The sequence below is a fragment of the Pseudopipra pipra genome, chromosome 5, assembly GCF_036250125.1.
Source record: "Pseudopipra pipra isolate bDixPip1 chromosome 5, bDixPip1.hap1, whole genome shotgun sequence".
NCBI lineage: Eukaryota > Metazoa > Chordata > Aves > Passeriformes > Pipridae > Pseudopipra > Pseudopipra pipra.
The window spans coordinates 74904703-74923230 of record NC_087553.1 but is presented as its reverse complement, the minus strand read 5'-3'; the positions used below and the strand labels follow the sequence as shown (position 1 = coordinate 74923230).

Here is an 18528-nt window from a genome sequence, read left to right as displayed (position 1 = left end):
CGGTCCTGTGGATCTCTGGAGGCTGTGACAGCGTCTGTTTAGGAGGGGTTTGTGCCGTGATGGGATGGAGACACATCCAGTTAGCCCCGGGGCTTTCGGGTGTGCTGAGATCAGGGTAGGACCTTTTTCCTGGGAAAACACCTCCCCATTTGAGGACTGCACCCTTTAAAAGGGCAGGAGGGAGAAGATCCCGAGCCAGGTGGGCGATGGTGGTCCAAAGGACCAAACTCGGGGTCAGGATTTTGCCTCGGTCAAGGGTGGGGGCAAAACAACCTGGCTTTTTTCTGTCGGATCGGGAGATCTGTGGCACCGGGAGACGATAAATTCCGGAGGATTTCTGCCGGCACCGGGTCAGCACAAGCCCCTCTCCGCAGCAGGAGCTGGGATTTGCTCGGAGCCTGCTCTGGTCTTGCAGCGTCGATGGAAGGGGAGGGATATTCGTCTGCCACAGCTTCAAATCCCTCCCACAGCGGCTTTCAAAGACTTCTGTTTTCAAAGGCCCCTTCCGAGACTGAAATCAGCCCCGAGACCGAGTTTTCTGATCCTTGGCAGAGGGAGAAACGTGCTGTGGAATCGGATCCTGATTTTGCTTCAGTGGGAAACAGCGTTAGTTCAGTAAAGTCGGGAGTTCTCATCACTTTCCAAGGACAAAGTAATGCGCTGCTTCTCCTTTAACTCCAATCCCCCTCTCACATTCCTCCCGTCGTCCTCTCCGGTGCCTCGGAGCCCATTAAATGCTTTACAGCCCTTTCTTTCCTGAAATCCTTCTTCAGCTTCCAGGTTTTGCTGCCCGCTCCTTCCGTTGCTCCACTCCTTGATTTCTGGGGAGGTTCCTGTGAGCTCCCCCCTCTCCTTTCTCTCCCTCTCTCCGTCTCCTCTCCCTCTGCTCTCCTCCAGCTCCTCCCGAACTCTGAGCTCCTCCGGGGCTTATGAGTGACTTAACTTGGGAATTCGACACTGGATCATTCCAATCTTGCCAGCTGTTTGTCCCTCATGTTTCTAACTCCTGGCATTTCTGGTGGACCTGAAGCTCCCCTCAGGCTTGCAGAGTTTCCTGCCTTTCTGTTTCCCAGCCTTTTCCACATCCCTCCTGCTTGGCCAATAACATCCCTGTCCTTTTGTCTCCAACTGGCCCAACATGTTGGATGTGACCTCCCTCTGCATCCACTCAGCCCCAAAACCACAGGCTTCAGTCCTTGGCGTGTGCCCAGAGATACTGCAATAACCCAGTAATGATAATGATGATAATGATAATAAACAGCTTCTCTGGGCAACCTGGGCCAGGGCCTCCCCACCCTCCCAGCCAGCAATTCCTTCCCAATGTCCCATCTCTCCCTGCCCTCTGGCACTGGGAAGCCATTCCCTGTGTCCTGTCCCTCCCTCCCTTGTCCCCAGTCCCTCTCCAGCTCTCCTGGAGCCCCTTTAGGCCCTGCCAGGGGCTCTCAGCTCTCCCTGGAGCCTTCCCTTCTCCAGGGGAACCCCCCCAGCTCTCCCAGCCTGGCTCCAGAGCAGAGGGGCTCCAGCCCTGGCAGCAGCTCCGAGGCCTCCTCTGGACTCTCTCCAGCAGCTCCACGTCCTCCTGTTGCTGTTCCCAGGGCTGGAGCAGCTCTGCAGGGGGGTCTCAGCTGAGGGGGCAGAGGGGCAGAATCCCCCCCTGCCCTGCTGTGGGATCAGTGCAGGGCACGGGGGGGTTCTGGGCTGGGTCATGTCCAGAATCCCACCCACCAACACCCCAAATCCTTCTCCCAGGGCTGCTCTCAAAAGAAATGATAATAATAAAAAGATGGGTTTGCATTCCTTAAGAGGCATGTTCCCAAAGAACTGGATTTAGAAAAGGCGGCTGGTTACTGCCTTGTGCCTGTGGCAGGGCTCTGTGGTTGGCAGACCTGGCAGGACAGCAAGTTCCAGGCTCCCTGTGCCAGGATGTTGTGGCTCCTCCTTTCCATGGGTTTTCCTGGCACACCCGGCCCAAGGAACCGCCTGGCTGACACTGGGAGGATGCAAAGCCTGATGAGTGATGGAGTTCAGAGGAGCTGGGAAGGAGCAGCAGGAGTGGCTGAGGGAGCTGGGGGGGCTCATCCTGGAGCAAAGGAGGCTCAGGGGGGACCTTCTGGCTCTGCAAGTCCCTGCCAGGAGGGGGGAGCCGGGGGGGGTCGGGCTCTGCTGCCAGGGAACAAGGGCCAGGCCAAGGGGAAACGGCCTCAGGCTGGGCCAGGGGAGGGTCAGGTTGGGGCTGAGGAGGAATTTGTTGCTGGAAAGGGTGGGGAGGCCTTGGCAGGGGCTGCCCAGGGAGGTTTGGAGTGCCCAGCCCTGGAGGTGTCCCAGGAAGGCCTGGCCGTGGCACTCAGTGCTCTGGGCTGGGGGCCAAGGTGGGGATGGGGCACAGGGTGGACTCGATGATCTTGGAGGGCTTTTCCAACAGCACCGATCCTGTGCCCGGAGGCTGAAACACCGAAAATCCACCAAAACGAGTAAACATCAACTAAACTTCTCCACCTGGACGGACGTTCAGTCACGGCCGGCAGCCCCGCGCAGGACTACAACTCCCATCGCGCCCCGCGCGGCGCCGCGAGAAGGCGTGTCCGCAGCTGCGCCGCGGGGGCTGCCGGGAGCTGTAGTCGCGGCGGGGCGGGGCGCGGGCGGCGGGACTGCAGTTCCCGTCGTGCAGCGCGGGGTGAGGGCGGCGGGGCGGGCCGGGCCGGGCCGGGGCGGAGCGGAGCCGGCGGCCCTTGAGGAGCCGGAGCCGGAGGAGGCGGCAGCAGCGGCGGCGATGTCGGTGCAGGTGGCGGTGGCCGCGCCCGCCGTGGAGCTGAAGGAGCTCGGCGGCCCCATGGACAAGGCGGCGGGGCCGCCGTGCGAGCCCGTGGGCGCTCCCGGCGCGGGGCACGGCGTGGCCGCTGCCGCCTGCCCCGTGCCGGGCGCCGAGCGGGACGCGGCCCCGGCCCCCTCCGCCGAGCGGCCTCCGGGCAGCGGCTGCCCCGGGCTGTCCGCGGCCGCGGGGCTATCCTCGGCCGCCGCCAAGGCGCCGCAGGCTTCGGCCATGAAGAGGAGCGACCCGCACCACCCCCAGCACCGGCACCGCGACGGCGGCGGCGACAGCGGCGGCGCCGCGGCCGAGGCGCTCGTGAGCCCCGACGGCACCGTCACCGAGGCGCCGCGCACCGTCAAGAAGGTAACGGAGGGCGCTGACCGGGGGACACCCCCGCGGAGGGCAGGGGGGGCCGGCCCGGTGCCGGGGGACGCGCCGGTGCCTCCCCCCGGGCGGGGACCGGCGACCGGCGCGGGGGTCCCCGCCGAGCCCCGAGGCGCTCCCGGGGTCCCGGGGGGATGTCCCTGTGGCCGTGCGGGTGCTCCGGTGCCGCGGCTGCGTTTGGGGAACACGTTCTTCCGTGGCTGGGGGTCCTGTCTGTGCCTTGGGCCGCCCCCCCGCCCACCGTGTCTGTGCTGCGGGTACGCGTGGGGTGACACTGGGTGCGTGTCCACCCCACTCCTGCACACCTGAGTGACACTGGGTGTCTTTACACCCCACTCCTGCACACCTGAGTGACACTGGGTGTCTTTACACCCCACTCAGGTGACACTGAGTGCATTTACACCCCACTCCTGCACACCTGAGCGACTCTGGGTGCGTGTCCACCCCACTCAGGTGGCACTGGGTGCATCCACACCCCACTCCTGGACACTCAGCTGACACTGGGTGTGTGTCCACCCCACTCCTGCACACCTGGGTGACACTGGGTGTCTTTACACCTCACTCAGGTGGCACTGAGTGCATCCACCCCCCACTCCTGCACACCCAAGTGGCACTGGATGCGTGTGCATCCTGCTTAGGTGACACTGAGTACATTTACACTCCACTCAGCTGACACTGGGTGCATTTACACCCCGCTCCTGCACACCTGGGTGACACTGGGTACATTTATACCCTGCTCCTGGACACCCAGCTGACACTGGGTGCATTCACACCCCACTCCTGCACAGCTGGATGACACTGGGTACATTTACACCCCACTCTTGCACACCTGGGTGACACTGGGTGCATTTACACCCCAGTCCTGCACACCTGGGTGACACTGGATACATTTACACCCTGCTCCTGCACACCTGGGTGACACTGGGTGCATTCACACCCCGCTCTTGCACCCCCAGGCTTTGGGATGTCTGTGGGAAACGCGGTATGTGAGCTCTGGGGTGTGTGTGGGTTCACTTCAGGTTCATGTCCCCAGGGTTATCTGCTCACTTGGAAATATGGATAAGGCCCAGATAAAAACGTTCCGAGTGCTGCCGGTGACGTTGGCACGCGGGGCACGGCCAGGTGTGTCCAGGCTGGATGCTGGAGATCCCTGTGCCTCGGGATGTAGGGCTGGGGACATGATTGCACCCACCCCGGGGGGGTCCTTGGGGTGCCCCTTTCCCAGGAGTGCCCCTTTCCCAGGAGTGCCCCTTTCCCAGGAGTGCCCCTTTCCCAGGAGTGCCCCTTTCCCAGGAGTGCCCCTTTCCCAGGAGTACCCCTTTCCCAGGAGTGCCCTGTCCTGGCTGCCCTCTGGAATCACGTGGTGTCCCTGGTGGATCCGTGTTGGATGTGCACCTGTGGATAAGGCAGGTACCCACTGTCCCCTCGGGGTAGGTGCAGGGAGTGAGTAACCTCTGGGTAGGTACGTTGCCCATGTGTAGGTGTGACCTGTTCTCGTAGATCCATCCAAGCTCCCCAGGTGGATGCACCCATGGACATGGATACTCCCTGGAGTAGGGAATGCTGTAGGTACAGCCAGACATCCTGCTGTGGGTGGATGTAGGGGATGCACGTTTTCCACAGGCTCCCGAGTTGCTGGTGCCTGGCATCCTTCCCGTTGGGAGTCTCAGCAGGAGGAGTTTTTCCTCATAGTGCAAGAACCTTTTGGGGGATGTAGGGGAAATGTCCCTGTCACAAGGGGAACCTCCCACCTCACTCCATCTCCATACCAATGGACTTCCACCCTTTTTCCTCGTTGCTCTAAAGTTTCCTCTCCCTGTGGAAGACCCAGGCTGAGGGATTTTGTCTCCGTAACCACGATCTCCTTCCGTGTGGCTTCCCTGAAACTGGAGTCTCTCCTGGAGATTCCTTGGGAAGGAGCACATCCCTGTAAGGCAGGGTTGTCTGGATCAAGGGCTCCTCCATCCCTTTAGGAATCCCTGCTGTGGGGTTCAGTTCCTCAGTAAAGGACATTTTTCCGCTAAAACCGTGACTCCCCTCCCCAGTGTCTGGAGCCCTCTCCATTTGATATCCTAATTCCATCTCTATTTTTAGAGACCCTCAGGGCATCCATATTTCTCCTCAAATGTTCTTAATGCTTCTGAACTCCTCTCTTATCCCTCTCCATTCTTTTTTTTCTTTTTGTGTTAAACCACAGACAGGGTTTTTCTCCCCGCACTCCTCTCCCGAATTCCGTGGCGTCGGATTGCATCAGTGAGTCGGGGAGGGAAGGGGCATCTCGGTGGGGTCAAACCAGCCCCAATCCCTTATCCCTGCCTGGATGCTCCGAGTCACAGCAGCAGGTGCCTCCCAAGGGCAGAGCAGAGGGATGCCAGGCTTCCAGGAGAAACCTGGCTGCGGGAGGAGCAGGCAGGAGGCTGCTGGAGCAGCAGCAGTGCCCAGCTGGCTCCTGTGCCGGGTTTGTTTGGGAGCTGCCAATCTGTCTGGTTGCTAAAGGAAGCTGGGTGTGTTGTTGGGGGGATCTGGGAGTACAGACTGTTCCTTCCCTCGCTTTTCCCTGCTCTGTTGCTTCCCGGTGACTTCAGCCTGTGTTCCAGTGACTCCGCAGTGGTCGGGAGGAATTTTATTTACTGGAGCCACAAATCCAGAGTCCTTCCCACTGTTCCTTGGGAAGCCATGGCATAAACCACCGGGTTTGGTGGCCATAAAATCGTTCCCAGGCCTGTGACTGTAACATCAGGCATGTGGAGCTGAAGCATCTGGGGAAAGAAGGTTTAGTGCAAAAATAAGCCTGAAAGAAGCAGATAAATTTCTGTAGTCAGAGCCAATAGAACCTTGCTGAAATAAAGGTAAAGGTCTAGTTAAAACAGATTAAATTTGTAGTGAAACTGTAATTCTTAACGGTGTTTGTCCGGGAGAAGAAAATCTCAGTAGGTTTTTCTCGACCGGTTTATTGTATTTTATGTGGTTTGTATATTATATTTATATATTTTTCCTGTGTTTTTTCCTTTCCCTGAAATTTTAACGCACATTCCTGAAATGCTGCGCCGCCAAATTTCGATTTTGTGGTTCCGAGACAAAAACAGGGTTCCCAGAAAACAGCAGTGACTCCTTTTTTTTTTTTTTTTTTTCCTAATACCACCCTCATTTTAAATCTACTTTTATGCCAGTTTAGTGCTTTACTTACGTCTGTCTGCCTTTGGATGCTCGAATTCATTTTCTACCATTTTCCTTGGCAGAGTGTAAAATAGGGAGTAGTAGACTATGGGTAGATAATGTATATATAAAATGTATGTAGATTATATTTTTATGTGTATATAGTGTGTGTATATATATATAACACATATATATTATATATATACACACTATAGGTAGTTCTGAGCTTGTCTCTGCTACCTGCGGGGTGATTCCCATGAGATCCCAGGGGAGATGGGATGTTGTTGTTCCCTTTGGATCCTTGCTGCTGTTCTGTGCTCTCCAGAAATGGCTGGAATTCCTCATTTTTGCAGTGACACTGGACTTGTGCAGCTGACTGTGCCTGTGGATGTGTCTGTGACCTCCACGGGTGCCCGTGCAGGGGGACGGAGCCGAATCCTGCTTGTCCGGAGCTCCCTCTGTGCCTGGGGTGTGGGATACTGGCCTGAGTTCAGCAGTTCTCCAGGCCCTCTCCTGACCCTCCTGCCGGGTTCTCCCACAGCTCCAACATCAGGGAGCTCAAACTGCACAAAATTGCTCCCTTCAGGTTGAGCAGGTTTTCCACTGACACGATTCCGTCCAACGCGGGGTCGAGGAAGAGCCGGGAACGGGGCGGGAGAAGTGTCCCGGTGTGCTGGGGTCACACCACGGCACAGGGGCGGGTTGGTGTGGGTGGGAAGGATGGAAAAGCCTCTCCAGCAGCAGCTGGATGCTGCCCTGGCCGGGCTGTGGCACAGATGTGGCTGTGGCAGAGTCAGGAGGTGCGTGGGGAGCTCTGCCGGCCCCGCTCCCGCGGCGAGGGGAACTGAACCGAGGGGCTGAGTAACAGCCTCAGGTGTCCTGGGCTAAACTCACCCCTGCCTGTGAGTCAGGCCCTGAGTCACATGGCTTGTTTGCGATTTTGGGTTGAAATGTGATGTTTTGATGATGAGATGATCACTCATCAGCTTTGGGGGGGTGGTGGCCACTTGTGTTAATTCCTTGAGCGTTCCTTGCTCAGAGCGGCTGAGAGCCACGGAACTTCTGGAAATGTTGTTGTTCGTGGGGTGGGAGCTGCAATTAAGACTCTTAAACTGATTAGTTGGATGATCTCAGCCTTGTAATAACTCTGTGCCCCTCTTTTGCTGAGAGAAGTCATGGAATCACAGGATGGGTTGGGTTGGAAGGGACCATAAAGCTCATGCAGTTCCAACCCCCCCCCCAATAAGAATAACTTTGATTTAAACAGATGCAGTCCTTGGTTTAATGATTCTGAAGTGCTTGGCAAGCCAGGCTTTGTAGGCAAGTGAGGCTTTGTGACTGCTTGTACCCCACACTGGGAAGGTTGAACGGCAGCGACTGTGTCGCTGCGAAGTTTCATATGAAGCAAATACCAATTTACAAAGCAAAAGGTTATTTTTCTCCTGTGCCAGCCCCTCTGCACAAAGCCCAGGCTGACTCCTTGGGGTTCAAGCTGTGTTCTTTTGCTCCTCAGCAGAGGTTTTAGGCTGGGGAGGGGTTGATTTGCTGGTGCTGCTGGTTCATTGGGTGGGCTGGAGCAGGGCACAGCTTGCTCTTCCAGAGCCAGGGGCTGTGGGAAGGGGTGGCTTTTGTCCGTGGGAGAGGGACAAATAACGAGGTGACACCCTTGTGTAATGTCACTGCCTGAGTAGAACCCTCCTGAAACTCCTGAGCGTGAAACCCCCCCGGTGCAGGGATTGCATCCAGATAAATGCCTGCTGCTCGCTGGACTGGCACATCACCTGACCGGGAGCTGCCAGGGGAGGTTTTGTTCTGCTAAGACTATAAATGACTCTCATGTGGCTTGTCTAAATGATGACTCTGACCTTGGCTCCCAGCAGATTTCACCGCCTGCGATGGAAACGTCGCTTTTCCCTCCTAAAATGTGGGTGAATTCCCCCCTTTTGTGGGGCAGAGGGGTGGGGTTTTTTTGGCTCCGTTGGGGATTTCCCACATCCTCCTTCGCCGCTCTTCTCTTCGCTCCGTTTCCTTCTAAGCCCCAGTGCTCACTTATGCCAGGTAATAAATGCTTCCCCCTGGGGCTGAATTCCCAAGTGCTGCACAGAATGAGCGTGGTTGGAATGCTGTTTAGGAAAACCTTGTCATGGGAGGCCATGTTCCTTTATTACCTGTGAGGATCGCGGGCTGTCTCCGGTTAATTTTAAGAAGGTGCCTGGAACTGCGTGCACAGATCGATACCTCAACCTTTGGGACCGAGGATCGGGGAGGGAAGAGGAGATTAAGGGAGGTTGGGGAAGAAGGGACAGGGCAGTGATGGCTGTGAGCACCGTGGAAGGCTGTAGGATGGAACGGGGCGCAGGCCGGGGAACCTCAGACTTTGTGGCTGGGAAAGGCCGTGGCACTGCACCTCTGCTCCTGTCTCGGGTCAAAATTAGTGGAGCACAGAAAGATCTTTGTGTTTGTGTCTTTCCTGGAGGGACAGAAACCTGATCTTTGAATTTATGGGCAATTAAAGGCGTCGTCGTAGCTTTGGCCCCGAGTCGGCGCGTGAAAAATGAGCCGGGGAAGGGAATTGCGGCCTCCGGAGCCGGGTCTGACCTCTCGGGTTTTGTTTTCAACTCTGCCCAGTGAACTGGAAAACAACGTGATCGATTGAACTCCAGCAAGGAAGAGACTGAGGGAAAGCTGGGAAGAAAGGAAGGATCCAGGTAGCTCAGGTGTAACAGGAAGGTTTCTGCACGTGACAGGGGACCTGCAGCGTTGGTTAAATCAAGGAATGCTGAAAGAGTGGAATTCTCAAAATGTCGTAGAAGCTGCCTCAGTGGGAGGCGACAAAACCCAAGCACTTAACTTTTTTTTCTTTGGTATTTAGAATATTATAAATAGATATTTAGGGGGAGATGGAACTGGATGATCTTTAAGGTCCCTTCCGGCCCAAACCGTTCTGTAATTCTGTGATTTATTTTCTATTTCAGTTTTGCAGATTCCAGCCAGAAGTCCAAGAGTAGAACCTCAGTCATGGGAAGGAAACCTCCTTGGGGTAGGATGGTTGATGTCCTGTTCAATCCCTGTGTAGAAAGGGGAAGCTGTAGGTTACAAGTGTGAACGAGGAGTGGAAGAGCCTGAGAAATAAAGTCCAGCCTCTAAAGAAAATCACTGGAGGCTGTTTGCTTTAAATCCCAGCGAAACTGTTACACTTTGGGGCTTGGAATGAGCAACAAAGTGACAGGGAGGAAAAGAGGGAGTTAAGGATAAAATAAGCTTTGAGTATTTCTTGCACCCAATCCTCGGTGCTCAGGTCTGCAGCGAAAGGCAATTCTAGCCAAGGAAAAAAACCCCTGAAATGCCTCAATTTCGGGCTAGAAAAGCCATAGTTTAGTTCCTTCCTTTGGTGGCTGCTCTGGTGTCAGTTCAGGGCTTTTTTTTTTTTTTTTTGCTGGGAAGTTTGTAAATGGGAGCAGGAGGTGTGGGAGCTCCCGGGAGGAGCAGCCGGCGCTGACGCAGGGAGGCAAAAACGGGCCGTGTTTGCAGCCCCAACATCAGCCCCCTCAGAATCATCCCTTCCAGGGGATCTTCCTGACACCCAGGGGAAATATTGCCACGAGGTGAAAAGGGAGGGAAGGGGTTTGGTCAGTCCTGTTCTCTCTGCAGCTGTGGGAAATCCAGCTGTCCCATCCCGCTGTCCCTCGCAGAGGTGATCCTGGAGAGCACAGCTGGGGGTGTGTGTGCACTGCATTAATCCAAACCCTGCTCTGGGAGAAGCCACTAAATGACAAGAGAGGCCCGAGGAACGTGGAATAATGCTTTTTCAGGCAGCTGGGAGGCCAAAGATTTTAAAAAAAAACCAAAAAAAAATCATTTTTTTGGAGAACACTTCTCATCTGACCCTTTTTCCGCTCGAGGCCTTGAAGCAGTAAATTGCTGGTGGGCTGAATGGCTTTAGTAAATGTGGTTTTGTGGGTTGTTTTTTGTTCCCAGATGTATTTGGGGAAGGCCAGTGTTGTTGAAGTACGTGGGCTTGGCGTTTTTTTTTGCATCAAAAATTTGCACAGCTCTTCCCAGAGCAGGAGTTCAGCCTTTGCAGGTGGAGCTGTTGATGAACCACTGTCTTCCTAAGGAAACTTGGAAACTCGATATGTTTTGTGGGAGCAGCTCAGTTTCTCTGTGCTTACTCCAAAATAGAGTTCCTAGAATGAGGAATGCTGAGGTTATAATGGAGTCATGGAATGGTTTGGGGTGGGAAGGACCTTAAAACCCACCTCATTCCCACCCCTGCCATGGGCAGGGACGATTTCCATGAGATCAGGTTGCTCCAGGACTGATCAGAAGTTGTTATTCTCCAAAAGTCTACGTGGAGCTGATTAAATTGGCACCTTGATTTATGATGCTTCTCCCTAATTATGGAGAGAGAGAGAGTTTGTGCTGCAGAGAGAACCTTTAATTGTGGAGGGTTGTTTAATTTGGCACAGTGTTATTATTGGAAAATGTACATTTATAGTTATATAAATCCACATTGAAATATCTTTTAGTTTTATTATAGTAGAAATGTGCACAGATGTCTGGGATGAAGCAGCTGTTAAAGGAGAGCCGAGGATTTCGTGTGACTTTCCAGAAGATTCTGTGGCCAACAGAGCAGTTCCCTGCAGGGAGTGACACTGGCAGGGACTTTTCTGGGGGTTGGGTGACCTTATCCAGCTTGTGTCTGAGGTGAAAGGCTTTCCTGCAAATGTAACCCTGGGATAAGCAGGGATGGGGGAGAGCCTGGAACTGACATTCCAAACGGCTCCCCAGAGGGCTGGGGTGCTTTGGGGGGTATTTTCCAGCTTTTCCAAGGTAGTACCAGGTTTATAGCTGGACTCCTCATCCCTGGATGAGGGCAAGTTGGACAGGGCTTGGAGCAACTTGGGCTGGTGGAAGGTGTCCCTGCCCAGGGCAGGAGGTGGCACTGGATGGGCTTTAAGGTCCCTTCCCACCGAAACCGTTCCAGGATTCTCTGAATGTGCTGAAATTAAAGCCATTTGTCAATAAACTTGGGGGTTCCTGCGATCTGGGGACCATCTGACCTTTTTCCCCAGCTCTGTTGTGCCCTTATTAAATGTCGAGGCAGAGTTCCCACCTTCCCACCGGCTCCAGTGGGAGCTTCTCCAAGTCCTGGGTCGTGAGCCGTGACGAGAGGGTGATCCCACAGTGAGTGCCCAGCTGTGGGGAGGTGCCTGGCATTGCTGGAAACTTGTCTGAACAGATGGAGGCAGCCCCAGGAGTTGGTCAGACCTGAGTCACTCGGTGTCCTTTCTCCTCAGGATGCATCAGCTCCCAGAGCAGGGCTGGCACCTGCACCCGCCTGCAGAGACCTGCCTGGAGCAGGGAAAACCACGGAATTTAAATGCACAGGGCAGCAGGTAACAGCCCAACCAACCCCTCGTTCTTCCCAGTGTCTCCTGCACTTTGCACTCTTTGCACTCTCCCTGCAGCTTCCCGGGGGGAAGAGCAAAACATCAGGAAATCCACCCCTCAAACTGTTCAGTCCTCTGATGGAGACAAGCTCTCCACACAGCAGCAGTGGGTGCACTTATGTGCAGAATGTATAACTAACAACCATAATTCTGGAGGTTCTTTACTTTTGGTCAGCTTCCCAGCCTTAATATTCCCCTAATTTTTAGCCTTTTCCTGTGTGAAGTGGAAAGCTGCAGCGCTCCGACCTTGCTTTAAATTGCACTGTTGGAACTCCAGGTATTTATTATTTTTTCTCCTGGCAGAGCCTTAAATAGGCAGCCAGTTGCATTTTTCATGAGTGTCAGAAAGAGGAGGAAAAGTCAGTTGAAAAATTAGTCCCTTCCAAGGAACTGCTGAACCACCCGATGGCAAATTACATTCTGAAAGTGTTCAAAAATCAGAGTCTGAGGATGCCTCGAGCTGGGAGTTGGGAAGCTTTGCTTCTTGTTTACTCCTCAGAGGTGAAGTGATCGATGTTTCACCGTGAAGTTATGTGAGAAAAGCCAGGGAATGGACTGTTCCCATAAAAATGACTCAAGGACCAATTTAGGGAAACAGCTTCCAGCAGTTCGTGCCGGTATCTGTTCCCAGTGGTTTCCTTCCAGCTCCCCCAAAGCCTGCTGACTCAGGTTTGGGGTTCTCTCCAGGACTCCAGTGTTTCTGGAGGTGGGGAAATGGGCTTGGATCCTTCTCAGTATGGGCTGAGATGGCTTTTATTGTTTGCAGATTGCACCGATGTGTTCGATGTGGGGTTTTTTTTGGTTCAAAAAAACCCCAACCTGTGACACTCTGGGCCATGATTTCCATCGTTTCAGTTTTCATTCATTGAAGGGCTTTCTGTAAAATAAATTGCTGCAGTTTTTCTCCTCTTCGTTGGCGTTGAATCCTCTCCAGTCCTTCTGCTGTTACTGGGTGAGATTCCAAGAGCTGATAACAAAATCCTCAAGTCATTTAGAAAAGAGTTGATTCTCTTGGAGATCCTTGTGTGCACGAGGTTTTATTACTTGGGTGTGCTTTTAGCAAGGACGCTGAGGCCGATACTTGGCAAGGAGGGCACGTATTATTTTTGTTTAATTGTTTATTTTTGGACTCTGAGAAGCCACTTGGCCAAGTTCGGGCCTGAGAAGCCACAAGGAGGTGGTGAAGTGTCCCTTTATTTCACGCCCTGTGTGCTCCAAGGTGGGGAATTGCTGGGAAGGTGACGAGTTCATGGGGCTGGGGGACACTGGCTGTGACTGTTGGGAGATTTGCTCTTTGCTGGGTTGCTTTGGGAAGTCAGGACATGGAGAAGTGACAGTGGCAGGACAAGAGGAAACGGCCTCGAGTTGTGCCAGGGAAGATTCAGGTTGGAAAATTGGGAAAATTTCTTCCTGGAAAGGGCTGTCAGACGTTGGAAGGGGCTGCCCAGGGCAGGGGGGAGTCCCCATTCCTGGGGGGATTTCCAAGCCCTGTGGATGTGGCACTTGGGGACAGGGGGCAATGGTGGCCTTGGCAGAGCTGGGGGATGGTTGGACTCGATCTCAGAGGGCTTTTCCAACCTAAACAATTCCATGATTCCATGGAGACTGAAGGTCTCTGCTTGGAAAGGAACAGCTCCACAATGCAGTTGGTATCCTGGTCTGGAGAGAGGGGCAGGATTTGGAAGGAGGTCGTGCCATGCCAGGGTGTTCCTGTCAGCAAGGGCTGGAATATCAGCTTTTCCTGGCCCTTCCCTGTTTCCTCTGGGGGCTTCTATCCATCTGTTTTCCTCATTAGTACCTGTGGTCTTCTGGAAAGGTCCAACAAACTCGACTAGTGCTCTGATGGATTTTAGGCTTGAGTGGCTAAAACCTTAGTTCAAGCTTAAACAGAGGAGTCAGGGTTTGGGTTTGTTCCCACCTTGCCATAATCCCGAATCCCAGCATCAGTGGGAATTTTAGCTGGTGGGGAAAAGACACTGAAGAGGAGGATAACCAAGCAATAAACAGTGGCAGAAGTGCTGAATCCCAGAGAACCCTGAATCCCAGAGTATCCTGATTTTTGTTGTCTGACTTTGTCACGCGCCCAAATAACGCCGGGGTGAGCACGGGACAGGCAGAACAACTCCGGCTGCACCAAAGGATTGAGGGAGGGGAATTCCCTCGAGCCACTGTTGCATCTCGCTGTGGAACCTCCCCTGTGTTCCTGGGGTTCACAACTCCCCATAAATCCACGGGATCTGCTCCTTCTGGACGGTATTTTGAATTTCTTCGTTTGAGGTTCGCGAACCGAAGGCCGGACGTTGCACTCGCAGTTCTCCCTTCTGTGTTTGCTTTGTCCAACAATAAGGGCTTTTTCTCAGCCCTTCTTGCGTGGTTTGATCCATTGGGTTCATCCCTAGCCACGGTTTTGGGGGATGTTGTAGCAAATGGGATTCTGAGGGGCACTGGGAAGTAACTGATGCTTTTGAAAGCCTCCCTCGTGCAGGGATTAAGGCAAAGGAGCCCCTTGGCAGTGTGGCACAACCCCAGTCTCAGAGGGTTCCAGACTCCAGGGCTGTGCTGGTGATTTTGTAGGATCTGAGGACTGTGCATACAACATCTGTGTCTACATTACCTGATGAGATATCACAAATGGGGAGTGAATTCTTTCCCCTGCCCCTTTTAAAGCTCATGGAGGATCATTTGGGGCTTCCCAGAAAGCAAGGCTGATACCACTGCAGGTCAGGCTTTGCTGCTTCTTGGTTTGCCTTTGGGAAAAGTGCTGGATTATGGACATTTCAGGCTGGGAAAGAGCAATACAATGTCTTTGATGCTTTCTCAGAGTTAGGAATGGAGCTTCATCCTGTGGTACTGAGGGAAGAGTCCGTACAAACATAAGAACTGGAGGTCCAGGAGGAATTCCAGAGAGCACGAAGGAGAAGATAATGAAGTGAAGGTAAAAGTAATTTGTGTTTTAATAGGGAGAAAAGTGATATTTGGCTTTACTGTCCTGGAAGTGACCACTGGATGGTGCCTGTGGAAAACTCTGACCTCAAGGAGTCCTGCTCTCAAAATTCCTGGAGAAAGGATCCACCTTGGCTTTGCTCATTGGGAAGAGACCGTCGAGTTCCAACCCCTCAAAAAGAACAGAGCAGGTTTTGGGGGAGTTTCTCTGTCCAGACTAAGGTCAGCTTTGCTCATCACACCTACACTGAAATTACAGGAGTATTTTCCAAACAACTTATGGGCAGTGATCAGGGAAGAAACTTGGAGAACCTCTTCCTCACAGACTCTTGTGCCCAGCTCTCCATGTTTGATATCCAGGTTGTTTTATTCTCCCCATAACAAGGAATATTTCATCCTGCACCTTTGCCTCGATACGATGTCGTTGCCCTTTATTTTTCCTTTATTATAAAATTAGGGAGGCTGTGTTTGACTCAACAAATAGTGTTTAATTTTGGTTCTGCTCGGGCTCATCCGTCACCTCCACGTGGATAAAAGTGACAGAGAACTTGCTGGAGATGGACACAGAGGAGGAAACACTTCCCTCAACAAAACACTTTTGGGTTTTTTTTTCCCCCTCTTTTTTTCCTCTTTTTTTTTTTTTTTTTTGAGTCAACATCTCCTGTGATAATCCAGGCTTTAAGTTGGTTTAAATTGGGTTATTCACTGCTAATGTTATGCAAGATTCCTGATTAGTGGTGTGGAGTGGGGAGTTGTGAGACTACTCGGAGCGGGGATGGAATTAACGTCGCCGTGGCAACCATTGTAATTAAAATGGGCTTCCTTGGGAAGCGGGGCCGGGGCGGGGTGTGCCAGGGCTGCATCCATTCATCCCTGCCCTGGGAAGGGGTTATGTAAAATCCAGGGCTGGGCACTCGGGGTGAATCCTTTGTGAGCCTCGTCTCGGACAAGCAGGACCCGTTGGCTCCCTCGGATTCATTCCTTAAGTGTCCCTTCCCATAATATTCCAGCTCTCCAGTCCAGGTGCTGTTGGAGTGCAGAGCTCAGTGTGAACCAAACGTGGTGGTGAGGATGCACAGCCACCTCTGCCCCGGCCTCGTGGTTCCTTTGGGTTGTACATTGAACCAATTCCTACAATTCTGGCTCATTATCCCAGTTCTGGCTCGTGGAAAAGCTCTGGATGAACAGTGTGGCTCTGGGCTGTTGTTTTGATGAGTTTGGATGTGGCTCCTCTGGATGTTTGTATGGCTGGAGGAGCAGAGGGGCAGCACAGGGAGCTGGAGCAACTCGGAATCCCAGAATCCCTGAGGCTGGAAAAGCCCTCCCAGCCCATGGATCCCCCCTGGGCCCCATCCCCACCTTGTCCCCCAGCCCAGAGCACTGAGTGCCACGGCCAGGCCTTCCTGGGACACCTCCAAAGCTCCCTGGGCAGCCCCTGCCAAGGCCTCACCACCCTTTCCATGAGGAAATTCCTCCTGCTGTCCAACCTGACCCTCCCCTGGCCCAGCCTGAGGCCGTTCCCTCTTGTCCTGTCACTGTGAAGTCCTTTGAACACAGGCTGAGAGACCTGGAACATCCCTTCCACCCCAAACCACTCCATGATTCTATAATGATTCTGTGATTCACAGAGGAACAATGGTGGAGAAATCCCTAAATGTCAAAGCTGGAGGAAAAACTCATCATCTGAATTTTCATGAAAACCTTGGAGTGCCAGAGCTGTTCTCATGCCATGGGGCACTTTCTAAACCCGAATTAATTTTTCCCATTATTTTCAATTTAACCCATTGTTTCTTGGCATCTTGTGTTACTTTTGAGTGAAAGGTGACTCAGAGGTTTCTCTTCATGCTTTCTGCAGTTCCTTTGTTTGATGGTTCCTTCTTCCTCTTGTAAGGACACTGCTGTTCCTTGCTGGTGATTCCTCAGTGACCTTACAAATGTTCTTCCTTTTGTGGAGCAGCTGCTTTGCTGCTCTGCCCCAAACAGGTGATTTCCAAACAGATGAATTGTGTCCTGGTCAACATCTGGAGGGAAGGGAGCCAGGGAAGGAAAACAGAGGGAGAAAGAGAGGATTTTTTTTTTTAATGAGTGGCTGCTCTTCACCCTTCGCTGTCTCAGGGGTGGTGGTTTGTGCTGCTCTGATTTTATACTGGTCAGGTGGGATGAGGAGGTTTTTGGGATCCTTTTTGCTGTTTCAGGCCACACAAAATCATGGAATGGTTTGGGTGGGAAGGGACCTTAAAGCCATCCAGCCCCACCCCCTGCCATGGGCAGGGACACCTTCCACCAGCCCAGGTTGCTCCAAGCCCCATCCAACCTGGCCTTGGACACTTCCAGGGATCCAGGGGCAGCCACAGCTTCTCTGAGAAATCCATTCCAGCCCCTCCCCACCTTCCCAGGGAAGAATTCCTTCCCAATATCCCATCTAAATTCACCTCCTTACAGCTTAAGGCCATCTGAAGATGATGTTTGCAGGGGCTCTGCAGGGATGGGCCCATCAAGTGCTGGCTCACGTGCTTCCCTTGGATGGAAAGGGTTCTGTCCATCCCTCATTCCCTGATGGATGTAAAGATGCCACAAGGACACGGCAGCAAACCCTCCATCCCCGGGAAGTGCTCCCCACACACAGTATTTGGTAAACACCTTTCCCACAGGCTGGAGCCCAGAATGTTTAAGCTGAACACATTCCAAATCGATGCAGAGTAGGAGTGAAAAGAAAGGGAGAGGAAAAGGAAAAACAAAAACCCCTAAACTAGTTTAAAGCCTCGTTTGAAATTCTCCTGCTCCATCCCCGTCGCTCGGGAGGGAGAGCAGAAGTCCAGGAGAACCATCTGTGCGGGGAAGGCTCTTCCCAGAGTCATTGCTGGGGTGTGTGATGAGTTGATTGCATTGGTTGGGAAGAGGGAGGTTGGGATGGGCCTCTGGGGAGCCTTCAGCAGCCAGAAGGGTTTTGAACAGAATAGTAATAAAGGAACGAGGGTTGGTTTGTAAATGGCCGTGTTTGTTTGATGGAATCACGGGATGCTTCGGGCCGGAAGGCACCTTAAACATCATCTCATTCCAACCCCCTGCCGTGGGCAGGGGTGCCACCCACCATGCCAGGCTTTGTCACCCATCCCAAGAGCAGTGTCACACGTCAGGGGGTGCCAAGAGAGCTCGGTTTTGGGGGGAGTTGGGGTTGAATTAGAGCAGAGTTTTGTTCCTGGCGTTTCTCACAGCAGGCGATGTGCCCTTCCCGTCCCACCGTGGATTTTGGAATACCTGAGCGGCCACTGGCCAACAAATTCTGCTGCAAACCAGTGTGAGGTCGTGTGGGAAGCCCTGGTGTGGCTGAGTGGCACTGGGGGTGGGCAGGAAGCCTTCAGCAGGGAGCTGGAGACACGGGAAGGCAAGGAACATGTGGAATGTGTGCTAGGGAAGGGTCTCGAGCGGTGAGTGCGTCCTTCACCCCGGTGCTGACAAAGAGGAGCGGGGGCCAAAGGGCTCTTTGAAATGGAAACAAAGCCTGGAGCTCCAGTCTCAGAAGGTTCTGTGTCTGCTCACCAGGTTTGGAAAACTGTTTCTGTGGTTACGGAACAAACAGGATCAGACAAAGGCAGGACACGTAAGGGAGCCCAGGAGGGAGGTCGGGGGGAGCCTGGGGGGAGGCTGCTGACTGCAGATTAGGACTTGCACAGGGGTTTGGAGACCTCCAGGTCCCTTCAGATGGTCAGACAGAGCAGTGCTGGGAGCAGGAGTTGTTTTCTGATCCCGGGGGGAAAAAAAGAAGCCAACGGGAGCTGGTTG

The 18528-nt window shown here is 53.5% G+C and overlaps 1 protein-coding gene and 1 long non-coding RNA gene across 3 annotated transcripts in view; both read left to right on the top strand.

The window, feature by feature from the left end:
• The first annotated feature begins 2721 nt into the window (after positions 1 to 2721).
• AHCYL2 (adenosylhomocysteinase like 2) overlaps positions 2722 to 18528 on the top strand; it is a 132630-nt gene continuing 116823 nt past the window's right edge. The window contains exon 1 of one of the 2 annotated variants that reach the window (XM_064656829.1): positions 2722 to 3172. In XM_064656829.1, the coding sequence (XP_064512899.1) occupies positions 2771 to 3172 (402 nt within the window). In that variant the 5' untranslated portion in view covers positions 2722 to 2770. The remainder of the gene's footprint in view (positions 3173 to 18528) is intronic. The other variant, XM_064656828.1, reaches the window with a different exon arrangement.
• On the top strand, positions 3198 to 15159 carry LOC135415230 (uncharacterized). The gene is made up of 2 exons (XR_010431018.1): positions 3198 to 3543; positions 3575 to 15159. It is a non-coding gene; the product is annotated as an uncharacterized LOC135415230 (long non-coding RNA).